This window comes from Spermophilus citellus, assembly GCF_964194105.1.
Source record: "Spermophilus citellus genome assembly, chromosome: 15".
NCBI classification, from domain to species: domain Eukaryota; kingdom Metazoa; phylum Chordata; class Mammalia; order Rodentia; family Sciuridae; genus Spermophilus; species Spermophilus citellus.
Window position 1 is genome coordinate 25,181,165 of NC_138195.1, and position 12,673 is coordinate 25,193,837.

General features: G+C 46.5%; 2 protein-coding genes across 2 annotated transcripts; both read right to left on the reverse strand.

The window, feature by feature from the left end:
- Positions 1-223: 223 nt before the first annotated feature.
- LOC308633914 (RNA exonuclease 5-like) lies at positions 224-2,521 on the reverse strand (the record flags this gene model as incomplete). Its single annotated transcript, XM_081267295.1, has 1 exon — positions 224-2,521. The coding sequence occupies one exon, from the start codon at positions 2,519-2,521 to the stop codon at positions 224-226; it is 2,298 nt and encodes a 765-aa protein (XP_081123421.1).
- Positions 2,522-7,819: 5,298 nt separating this feature from the next.
- Positions 7,820-10,117, reverse strand: LOC308634107 (RNA exonuclease 5-like; the record flags this gene model as incomplete). Its single annotated transcript, XM_081267664.1, has 1 exon — positions 7,820-10,117. The coding sequence occupies one exon, from the start codon at positions 10,115-10,117 to the stop codon at positions 7,820-7,822; it is 2,298 nt and encodes a 765-aa protein (XP_081123790.1).
- Between the last annotated feature and the right edge of the window lie 2,556 nt (positions 10,118-12,673).

Sequence of the window (12,673 nt, forward strand, 5' to 3'; positions counted from 1 at the left end):
ATATATATATTTTCAATTGGCACATAGGCTTGAATTTTAGGCATTTATTGAAAACTTGCGCTTGCCATGTAAATGGATTAGACCCCTTAGCCGGCACACCAACTTCCCACACAAAGCCGTCCACTGAACCAAGAGGCCCAGCAGTCTTTGGAGAAGCTGCAGCCTGAGCCGTCTTCTCCACCATCGCCCAGGAAGGATGAGAAAAGGCAAGTGGCGAGCCGACTCACAAACCCATGCTTGGGCCGGTGCTTTCCTCTTCTTCATCTTTTATTCCCATGAGTCCCAGGCCAGAGAGGGATCCATGAGGGCTAGTGGTTCCTGGCAGGAGGATGACGCAAAGGGTACCCGGGCTCAGGCTTCGGTAGAGCCTTCCAATCCTGCGGCCCCAACGCCGGGCTGCACTCTTTGCGTTTTCCACCTTTAAATTCTGCACGGTCTCCCGCTCCGAGGGAGGAGGTCTCACTCTCAGACCTGCGGGCCTTCTTGATTCAGGTGGTGGGCTCCTAAGCCACGCGTGCAGGTGCCTGGGGGTTAGGGCCTGCCTGCCTTTCAGCTTCCAGTCCTTGCCTGTGAGGACATGGAGGGCCCTCTGGGCATTGCCAAAAGTTTTGAATTTCAGGAAACAGTATTTTTCCCGTCTTCCGCTTTGAGCATCTGGAGGCACGATCACAGCTTCCAGGCCACCAAAGAGGCTCGGCAGTTCCTGAATATGTCCTAAGACATCTTTACCTACTCCAGACAGATAAATGGTTCCTCGGTTCTCAGAATCTCGTTCCAGCTCCTTAACGAGCGTGTCACAATCGAGAGTGAGTTCTGTCACCGGTCTCTGTACCTTTATGTATACACCTTCCACAAGAAGGCCATTCAAGCACTCGATGGCCAGCTGGGCAGCTTCCAGGACTTCATACTCTATAGAGAGATGAGGCTGATGCGTTTCCAGAACGGCAGTCATTGTACGAACTGGGCCAAAGCTCCTAAACAGCCTCTTCAGAGCACTTAGGTCCCAATCTTTGCTCAATGGCCCAGCATAGATAGTGGACATCTCTGTCCACTTGATCCGCATCCTTCGGTTCACTTCCTCAGTGAGGAGAGGTGAAAAAGGCTCCAAAGAGAACCGAATAACGCTGAAGGGGTACAGGCGCACTTGCCTTCTGGCCTGCTCAAAGACCTCTCTGTTGGAAAGGCACTTAATAGTCTCACAATCTTCAGGAGACGGGAGTTCAATATCGTCTGTCTCTCGGGATACAAAAAGGAGCTTGTGATGCCCCGGATCGAAAGATCTTAAAGCACCTCTGTAGGTGTACTGGAACTTTTCTCTGACGTTTCTTGGGTCTTGGGCTCTCCACAGCGCCTCCAGATTGAGTTCTGCGACCTTCTTTGGGCCATACTTGAGGAAATACTGAGCCAACTCAAGGGTCGCGGCAGCGTCCTCTGTGGGATCATGACCGTCCCTTTCCGAACGTTGAATGTCCTTCCCCAATACAGCTTTGGCTAAGAACTTGAGCTTGAATCTTCTGCCCCGCTCTCTGGCATAAAGCAACGAGGTGTCGATAACATATGGATGGATCACGTTCAATGCTCGGAGATCCACGTCTAGGGAATGACCTACCAACACCGCATCAGGAGGAAGCAGTGCTTCTAACCGCCTCTGAACGTCTTTCAGTTTCGTCGTCACCGGCTTAAGCATCTCCTCCGTGATCCCCGAATAGCAGGTGGCGTAGTCCACAATCTCCTCATCGGGTTTCACCAACTCATCCATGAGACACGAGCCTCCTTCGGCAACCAGTGAGATGCGGGTTAGTTCTCTCCCCTTGGACGTGATGCACATTTCTCCGTCCAGCCCAAAGAGAGGGCTGTTCTCTGTGACAGACGCATCACATCTGGTAGTTACAAAGTTCTCACAGTCGGGAGAACCTTGTAACGGGAAGTCAAATGTTCTCATTTCCTCCTCTGTCAGAAGGCATCGCAGCAAGCCCACCTTCTGAGAGCCATACTTTTGAATGACCGGGTCATTCTGCAGGTCGACCTTGGGTTTTGTACCGGCAGATGGTACAGATCCTCCCATGGTCTTAGGCAGATATCCAGCCGTTTGGTTTGGTAGCCCGATAACATCAGCTAGAAAAGTAGGTGATGGAGGAGGCAAGCGGAATTTGTGTCTGAAGGCTTTTCGGAGAAATCCAAACTCCAAATAGAACTTGTAGAAGTGGAGTTGACTCATCCCTTGAAGGATGACAACCACTGTTCTGCTCAGTTGCTTTCCGTACAGAAGCTGGCACCACCTGGGTCTCTCAATAACGGGTGCAGCCAGAACTGCGTACCTGAGCAGCTCACATAGCTGTTCGTGGGTTACTTCACAGTTTTCAGCCGTTACGATGCCAGACAACCGGGCTCTCCTGGGCTCGGGATGCCTGTCCACGAGATCCAAACGGGGTATACTTGCCTCGGGCGTCCCCATCAGCCAGTCAGAGACCCGTCTCCTCTGGCTGTTCAGCCTCCCGGTCTTCTCCTTCTCGGGCTCCATGATCCCGTACTTGAGTCCTTGTTGTGGGACGCTGTCCTTGGTGTAGAAAGCTGTCCCTGGCATAGAAAGCTGTCCTTGCCTTGATGCCAATCCAGCGAGAGAAAACGTTCTTGAGAAGGAAAAAGGATGGCTTATTGCTTGGCCAGCGAAGGAGAAACGATGGTTCTCACATCAGCAGGAGTAGAGGGTTTTTATACAGGTGATTCAGAGAAAGTGAGATCAGGGAGGAGAGATCAGGAAGGAAAAGATTAGGGAAAAGAGAACCCAGAGGAGGAGACCAGGGAGGGGGAAAAGAACAGGGAGGAGCAGTTTAGGGAAAAGAAAAACAGAAGATCAGGGAGGAGAAGGGTAGGGGAAAGAAAATCAGGAGGACAAGGTTAGGGCAAAGAAGATCAGGGAGGAGAAGGTTGGGAAAAAGAGAAACAAACATGGAAGATTCAAAGCGACAAGGGATGCAGTCAAAGCATCCAGCGAACCCCTGTTGCAACTTCAATAAAATCTTCCCTTTGTATTCCAGCCTATTGCCTTTGGGGGACCTTGACTGTGGATTACCTTCCAGTAGTTTCATGGTTTCTTTACCCAGATTCCTTAAGTTCCAGGGAACAGGACCGTGCCCTGTATTTTGTATTTCCTCAGAATTCTGCTGTATACGTAGCAAAGACTTGAAAAAGAAAAAAAAATTGAAAAGCAAAAATAACTAAAGGTCTTCAGTGTTTCTGTACCCCTACAATCATGAGTTCCCCAACATTACTGTGAAATACAGGGAGCAGATAAAATTGACCTAAGTTTGCTAATATGGGCTTGAGGCCTCTGTAGGTAAAATGACTACTAAAATAAAAAAGAGGATGACAGCCCAGCCGCTCTGGAGGCTGAGACAGGAAGATCGTGAGTTGAAAGCCTGCCTCAGCAACTTGGAGAGGCACTAAGCAACTCTGTGAGACCCTGTCTCAAAATAATATAAATATGACACAAAATATGGCTGGGGATGTGACTTAGTGGTTGAGTGCCCCTGTGTTGAATTCCCTGTACCAGAAAAAAAAAAGAAAAAGAAAAAAAAAGAAAGAAAGAAACAAAGGATTACTGTACAAGAAAACAGGTCTTTCCTACCAAAGTCTCCTTTTGTTTCTCTTTCATCAGAACACATTAAGGGGTACTTTGCCATTTGCCCCGTAGTGTGAATGGGTTCATTGATCTTATTGGGTTGTTTTCAGTGTGGCATCTTAATACTTGTGTTCCAACGTAATGATCAGATCAGGGTAATTGGCATATATGTCACTCACACATGTATCACTCCTTTGTTTTGGGAACGTTCAAAACCCTATCAGGTTTCCCCCTTCCAGTACTGAGGATTGCACCCAGGGCATGGTACATACTCAGCAATTATTCTACCACTGAGATACACCCCCAATCAGGTATTTTGAAATATTTCATACTGTTGTCAATCACAGCGATCCTACCAGGCTGTGGAATCCTAAAAGTAAGTCATTTCTCTTATCCATTTCTCTTATCTCCCCATACCTATTAACCATCCTCTTGCCATGTTCCCTCCCCTATGCCCTTCCAGGGCTCTGGTAACCACTATTCTCTGTATTCTATCAATTTTATTTTATTTTAATTATTAAATTTAAAAAAAATGTAATTTTTTTTTAAAAAGGAGACCTTGTGTTTTGTTAACCTTATATGCATCCTGTTTAAATACCTATCAACTACACTCATAACATAAAAACATAAGGATGAAAAGCAGTAAAACCAAAATGGAGAAGAGCATTTGAATCAGGCTTTACAAGAAAATAGCATAGATCTCTTTTTGGCTCATGCTTACAGTACAGCTAGGTCCAGAGATGCAGGAAGCTCCTTGATGGAGTAAGCCACTGAGCAGATGACTCACCTGAAAGCGGCTGTGTTTTGCAAATACTTATCTGCCAGCACTGCTTTATTGCAACGGAGTCCTTGGGCTGGTTCTGAGCCTCCAACTGGACCTTCAGGACAGACACAGGCAGGATCTGGGCAGTGTCATGTCAGCAAGGGGCATAGGAGGAATGATGAATGTGGATACCGCCCAGAGCCAGCGACCTTGCTAGGTATGGAGGCAAGCTAGGCAGAAAGCGGGTGGCAGGAAGCTCTGAAAAAATTAGTTGAGGTAGGCGCAGTGTTCTAAGTGATTTTTCCTCTGGTGTTTGGAGACATGTTAAAGTGCCTTAGAAAAGTCTACTCATTTGAAAGAGGACATCCTTGTTCCAGTTTTTAGGGGGAATGCTTTCCATTTTTCTCTGTTTAGGATGATGCTGACCTTGGGGTTTGCAGATATAGCTTTTATGAGGTTGAGGTCTGTTCCTTCTATTCCTAGTTTTTCCAGTGTTTTGAACATGAAGGGGTGCTGTATTTGTCAAATGCTGTTTCTGCCTCTATTGAGATGATCATATTATTCTTGTTTTTAAGTATATTGATGTGATGAATTATGTTTATTGATTTCTGTATGTGAACCCCACTTCATTGAGGCACACTATCTTTTTAATATGCTTTTGTATGCTATTTGCCGGAATTGTATTGAGAGTTTTTGTATCGATGTTCATCGTGGATATTGGTATGAAGTTCCCTTTCCTTGATGTGTGTTTGTATGGTTTTGGTATCAGGGTGATATCAGCTTCACAGGGTTCTCTCCTTTTCATATTCCATGAAACATTTAGAGCAGTATTGGTGTTAATTCTCCTTTGAAGGTCTTATAGAACTCGGCTGAGAATCGATCTGGTCCTGGACTTTCCTTGATTGGTAGGCCTTAGGTGTATTCCCACCACAAAAATCCAACAAAGAAAAGAAAATGTTAACTATTCTGAAGTGATAGACGTGTTAGATGATTTGAGCTATTATTTCACAGCATTCACATATAGCAACACATCATGTTATGCAACTTAAGCGTAACTGACCACATGTATTTGGCAATAAATTTTGTCAAATAAAAGGGCAGTGACGATGGATTTCTTTCTTGAATGAGTAGAATTTTCTTTTTTAAAAAAATCGTTAAAATCTGTCTTAATTAGTTATACATGACAGAAGAATGCATTTATGCATTTTGATATATCGTAAATAAATAGGGTATAATTTCTCCTTTTTCTTCTGGTACACGTTGTCAGATCACATTGGTCATGCAGTCGTATGTGTACGTAAGGTAATAATGTCTGTTTCATTCTACTATTCTTCCTATGTCCATATCCCTCCCCTCCCTTCACTCGCTTCTACCTAATCTAAAGTAACTTTATTCTTCCCTAGCACCTTGGCCCTGATTGTGAATTAGCATCCACATATCAGAGAACGCATTCGGCCTATGGTTTTATGGGATTGGCTTATTTCGCTTAGCATGATGTTCTCCAACTCCGTCCATTTACCCAGAGATACCATAATTCCCTCCTTCTTTAAAACTGAGTGATATTCCATCAAATGTTACATACCACATTTTCTTTATCCAACCTAGGTTGGTTCCATAGTTTAGCTATTGTGAATTGAGCTTCTATAAATAAATCTTGGGCCTCCCAGGAATACCATAAGGCCGGTCTATTGCCCCCAGGGTTAGCATTTTCCAAGAAATCTATACACAATGGGGATGAGTCATCTCATGGCTGGTCTTAACAAGACAGGGCCATACACAATGGGGGTGAGTCATCACTGGTGTTGCAAGAAGGCAGCTTATCCAGCTTTTCCAGGTTCTCACAAGAGGGTGGAGAATTTCCTTGGGGGGGAGAGGGGTGACAATATGGCATAGGCCGCTCCCCTTCCCGACTTGTCTACCGAGTGTTCCAGGACAGGAGCACTTGGTGCGGGACCCAGAGGACCAGGCCAGGCATCAAAAGGGTCTAGGAGGCCATTGACCGCGTGATGCTTTAAGCCTTTCTCCTCCTGGGCAGTGAGAGGACTGACTCGTTGTGACCAAAGTCGCTCCTCACCAATGGCTTCCCAATACTGGTCTCATACTTAGTGTGAGATTGCCCCATCTTTTCGGGGAGACCCCTACCTCGAAACTCGCTTGGCTTGGCTTGGCGATACTCTCACTTTGGGTGAACAGACTTCTTAATGCCCCACGTTGGGTGCCAGATGTCGGGGTCTTTAGCCCCACCCCACCCCACCCGCTTCCCTCCTGACCTGCGGGAGAGATTGGGAGAGCACGCCCCGACCATGAGGAACCAAGAAAGGAAGGGCCGACTGACCGCCCCCCTCCCCCACCCAGCCCTCCCCCACGGGAGGACAATCAGACAAGCCAGGGAGACCAGTCAAAGCAGGATCTCAGTTTATTGAGAAAACACACAGCTAATACAAGGCACGGGAGCCAATCAGGATAAAGGTCAGCAGGGTGGGGAGAGTTCAGGTGTACGCCCATCTCGCAGGCCATAACGGGAGGACCCCCCACCCCCAGCTGTACAGAGGGCGGAAGGGTTCTGAGCCTATCCTAGAGGTCATCTGGTTTTTCCTCACAACCCAGGCAGCGCCTTCTGGATGATCCCCAGGCGCTTTCTTAGCCACAGGTGGCCCCAGGACCCACCCAGAAGTGGGCAGCAAGTTCGGTTTTTCCTCCTTTCTGATGCAACATGCCCCACATGTTACATCGTGCCCTACGTCTGTGTTTCCTTTTCATTGCCATCATTGTCAGAAATTCAGGGAAGTCAATTTTGCCGTTACCACCAGCAGCTACTCCCTTAATCGTGTCCTGTAACTCGACTTCTGTGGGATTCCACCCAAGAGACCATCTCATGACACTTCCCAATTCCTTTGTTAGTATAGTATACTTCCATCCCCGTTCCTGTCAAATAGTGGGAAAGCTTCTTTGAAATCTGCAACCTGCCCTTCAGCTAGATGGTCAGCCACGCTGCAAGGATTACCAGTTTCTGAGACTCAACCACATAAATACTGGGCTCATTCGCTCCACTCAGATCCCACACTTTTAAAATGTCACATAGCATGAATAGAATTTTAAACGTCCGAAGATATCAAACATGTTTACATTTATTTTGGTTTAATTATTATAAGTTGTATTTATTTTGTTTCCATTTTACTTTATTTTTAATCATATAAAAAAATATATATATATATATATATTTTCAATTGGCACATAGGCTTGAATTTTAGGCATTTATTGAAAACTTGCGCTTGCCATGTAAATGGATTAGACCCCTTAGCCGGCACACCAACTTCCCACACAAAGCCGTCCACTGAACCAAGAGGCCCAGCAGTCTTTGGAGAAGCTGCAGCCTGAGCCGTCTTCTCCACCATCGCCCAGGAAGGATGAGAAAAGGCAAGTGGCGAGCCGACTCACAAACCCATGCTTGGGCCGGTGCTTTCCTCTTCTTCATCTTTTATTCCCATGAGTCCCAGGCCAGAGAGGGATCCATGAGGGCTAGTGGTTCCTGGCAGGAGGATGACGCAAAGGGTACCCGGGCTCAGGCTTCGGTAGAGCCTTCCAATCCTGCGGCCCCAACGCCGGGCTGCACTCTTTGCGTTTTCCACCTTTAAATTCTGCACGGTCTCCCGCTCCGAGGGAGGAGGTCTCACTCTCAGACCTGCGGGCCTTCTTGATTCAGGTGGTGGGCTCCTAAGCCACGCGTGCAGGTGCCTGGGGGTTAGGGCCTGCCTGCCTTTCAGCTTCCAGTCCTTGCCTGTGAGGACATGGAGGGCCCTCTGGGCATTGCCAAAAGTTTTGAATTTCAGGAAACAGTATTTTTCCCGTCTTCCGCTTTGAGCATCTGGAGGCACGATCACAGCTTCCAGGCCACCAAAGAGGCTCGGCAGTTCCTGAATATGTCCTAAGACATCTTTACCTACTCCAGACAGATAAATGGTTCCTCGGTTCTCAGAATCTCGTTCCAGCTCCTTAACGAGCGTGTCACAATCGAGAGTGAGTTCTGTCACCGGTCTCTGTACCTTTATGTATACACCTTCCACAAGAAGGCCATTCAAGCACTCGATGGCCAGCTGGGCAGCTTCCAGGACTTCATACTCTATAGAGAGATGAGGCTGATGCGTTTCCAGAACGGCAGTCATTGTACGAACTGGGCCAAAGCTCCTAAACAGCCTCTTCAGAGCACTTAGGTCCCAATCTTTGCTCAATGGCCCAGCATAGATAGTGGACATCTCTGTCCACTTGATCCGCATCCTTCGGTTCACTTCCTCAGTGAGGAGAGGTGAAAAAGGCTCCAAAGAGAACCGAATAACGCTGAAGGGGTACAGGCGCACTTGCCTTCTGGCCTGCTCAAAGACCTCTCTGTTGGAAAGGCACTTAATAGTCTCACAATCTTCAGGAGACGGGAGTTCAATATCGTCTGTCTCTCGGGATACAAAAAGGAGCTTGTGATGCCCCGGATCGAAAGATCTTAAAGCACCTCTGTAGGTGTACTGGAACTTTTCTCTGACGTTTCTTGGGTCTTGGGCTCTCCACAGCGCCTCCAGATTGAGTTCTGCGACCTTCTTTGGGCCATACTTGAGGAAATACTGAGCCAACTCAAGGGTCGCGGCAGCGTCCTCTGTGGGATCATGACCGTCCCTTTCCGAACGTTGAATGTCCTTCCCCAATACAGCTTTGGCTAAGAACTTGAGCTTGAATCTTCTGCCCCGCTCTCTGGCATAAAGCAACGAGGTGTCGATAACATATGGATGGATCACGTTCAATGCTCGGAGATCCACGTCTAGGGAATGACCTACCAACACCGCATCAGGAGGAAGCAGTGCTTCTAACCGCCTCTGAACGTCTTTCAGTTTCGTCGTCACCGGCTTAAGCATCTCCTCCGTGATCCCCGAATAGCAGGTGGCGTAGTCCACAATCTCCTCATCGGGTTTCACCAACTCATCCATGAGACACGAGCCTCCTTCGGCAACCAGTGAGATGCGGGTTAGTTCTCTCCCCTTGGACGTGATGCACATTTCTCCGTCCAGCCCAAAGAGAGGGCTGTTCTCTGTGACAGACGCATCACATCTGGTAGTTACAAAGTTCTCACAGTCGGGAGAACCTTGTAACGGGAAGTCAAATGTTCTCATTTCCTCCTCTGTCAGAAGGCATCGCAGCAAGCCCACCTTCTGAGAGCCATACTTTTGAATGACCGGGTCATTCTGCAGGTCGACCTTGGGTTTTGTACCGGCAGATGGTACAGATCCTCCCATGGTCTTAGGCAGATATCCAGCCGTTTGGTTTGGTAGCCCGATAACATCAGCTAGAAAAGTAGGTGATGGAGGAGGCAAGCGGAATTTGTGTCTGAAGGCTTTTCGGAGAAATCCAAACTCCAAATAGAACTTGTAGAAGTGGAGTTGACTCATCCCTTGAAGGATGACAACCACTGTTCTGCTCAGTTGCTTTCCGTACAGAAGCTGGCACCACCTGGGTCTCTCAATAACGGGTGCAGCCAGAACTGCGTACCTGAGCAGCTCACATAGCTGTTCGTGGGTTACTTCACAGTTTTCAGCCGTTACGATGCCAGACAACCGGGCTCTCCTGGGCTCGGGATGCCTGTCCACGAGATCCAAACGGGGTATACTTGCCTCGGGCGTCCCCATCAGCCAGTCGGAGACCCGTCTCCTCTGGCTGTTCAGCCTCCGGGTCTTCTCCTTCTCGGGCTCCATGATCCCGTACTTGAGTCCTTGTTGTGGGACGCTGTCCTTGGTGTAGAAAGCTGTCCCTGGCATAGAAAGCTGTCCTTGCCTTGATGCCAATCCAGCGAGAGAAAACGTTCTTGAGAAGGAAAAAGGATGGCTTATTGCTTGGCCAGCGAAGGAGAAACGATGGTTCTCACATCAGCAGGAGTAGAGGGTTTTTATACAGGTGATTCAGAGAAAGTGAGATCAGGGAGGAGAGATCAGGAAGGAAAAGATTAGGGAAAAGAGAACCCAGAGGAGGAGACCAGGGAGGGGGAAAAGAACAGGGAGGAGCAGTTTAGGGAAAAGAAAAACAGAAGATCAGGGAGGAGAAGGGTAGGGGAAAGAAAATCAGGAGGACAAGGTTAGGGCAAAGAAGATCAGGGAGGAGAAGGTTGGGAAAAAGAGAAACAAACATGGAAGATTCAAAGCGACAAGGGATGCAGTCAAAGCATCCAGCGAACCCCTGTTGCAACTTCAATAAAATCTTCCCTTTGTATTCCAGCCTATTGCCTTTGGGGGACCTTGACTGTGGATTACCTTCCAGTAGTTTCATGGTTTCTTTACCCAGATTCCTTAAGTTCCAGGGAACAGGACCGTGCCCTGTATTTTGTATTTCCTCAGAATTCTGCTGTATACGTAGCAAAGACTTGAAAAAGAAAAAAAAATTGAAAAGCAAAAATAACTAAAGGTCTTCAGTGTTTCTGTACCCCTACAATCATGAGTTCCCCAACATTACTGTGAAATACAGGGAGCAGATAAAATTGACCTAAGTTTGCTAATATGGGCTTGAGGCCTCTGTAGGTAAAATGACTACTAAAATAAAAAAGAGGATGACAGCCCAGCCGCTCTGGAGGCTGAGACAGGAAGATCGTGAGTTGAAAGCCTGCCTCAGCAACTTGGAGAGGCACTAAGCAACTCTGTGAGACCCTGTCTCAAAATAATATAAATATGACACAAAATATGGCTGGGGATGTGACTTAGTGGTTGAGTGCCCCTGTGTTGAATTCCCTGTACCAGAAAAAAAAAAGAAAAAGAAAAAAAAAGAAAGAAAGAAACAAAGGATTACTGTACAAGAAAACAGGTCTTTCCTACCAAAGTCTCCTTTTGTTTCTCTTTCATCAGAACACATTAAGGGGTACTTTGCCATTTGCCCCGTAGTGTGAATGGGTTCATTGATCTTATTGGGTTGTTTTCAGTGTGGCATCTTAATACTTGTGTTCCAACGTAATGATCAGATCAGGGTAATTGGCATATATGTCACTCACACATGTATCACTCCTTTGTTTTGGGAACGTTCAAAACCCTATCAGGTTTCCCCCTTCCAGTACTGAGGATTGCACCCAGGGCATGGTACATACTCAGCAATTATTCTACCACTGAGATACACCCCCCAATCAGGTATTTTGAAATATTTCATATTATTGTCAATCACAGCGATCCTACCAGGCTGTGGAATCCTAAAAGTAAGTCATTTCTCTTATCCAAGGGCACTCCCCATACCTATTAACCATCCTCTTGCCATGTTCCCTCCCCTATGCCCTTCCAGGGCTCTGGTAACCACTATTCTCTGTATTCTATCAATTTTATTTTATTTTAATTATTAAATTTAAAAAAAATGTAATTTTTTTTAAAAAAGGAGACCTTGTGTTTTGTTAACCTTATATGCATCCTGTTTAAATACCTATCAACTACACTCATAACATAAAAACATAAGGATGAAAAGCAGTAAAACCAAAACGGAGAAGAGCATTTGAATCAGGCTTTACAAGAAAATAGCATAGATCTCTTTTTGGCTCATGCTTACAGTACAGCTAGGTCCAGAGATGCAGGAAGCTCCTTGATGGAGTAAGCCACTGAGCAGATGACTCACCTGAAAGCGGCTGTGTTTTGCAAATACTTATCTGCCAGCACTGCTTTATTGCAACGGAGTCCTTGGGCTGGTTCTGAGCCTCCAACTGGACCTTCAGGACAGACACAGGCAGGATCTGGGCAGTGTCATGTCAGCAAGGGGCATAGGAGGAATGATGAATGTGGATACCGCCCAGAGCCAGCGACCTTGCTAGGTATGGAGGCAAGCTAGGCAGAAAGCGGGTGGCAGGAAGCTCTGAAAAAATTAGTTGAGGTAGGCGCAGTGTTCTAAGTGATTTTTCCTCTGGTGTTTGGAGACATGTTAAAGTGCCTTAGAAAAGTCTACTCATTTGAAAGAGGACATCCTTGTTCCAGTTTTTAGGGGGAATGCTTTCCATTTTTCTCTGTTTAGGATGATGCTGACCTTGGGGTTTGCAGATATAGCTTTTATGAGGTTGAGGTCTGTTCCTTCTATTCCTAGTTTTTCCAGTGTTTTGAACATGAAGGGGTGCTGTATTTGTCAAATGCTGTTTCTGCCTCTATTGAGATGATCATATTATTCTTGTTTTTAAGTATATTGATGTGATGAATTATGTTTATTGATTTCTGTATGTGAACCCCACTTCATTGAGGCACACTATCTTTTTAATATGCTTTTGTATGCTATTTGCCGGAATTGTATTGAGAGTTTTT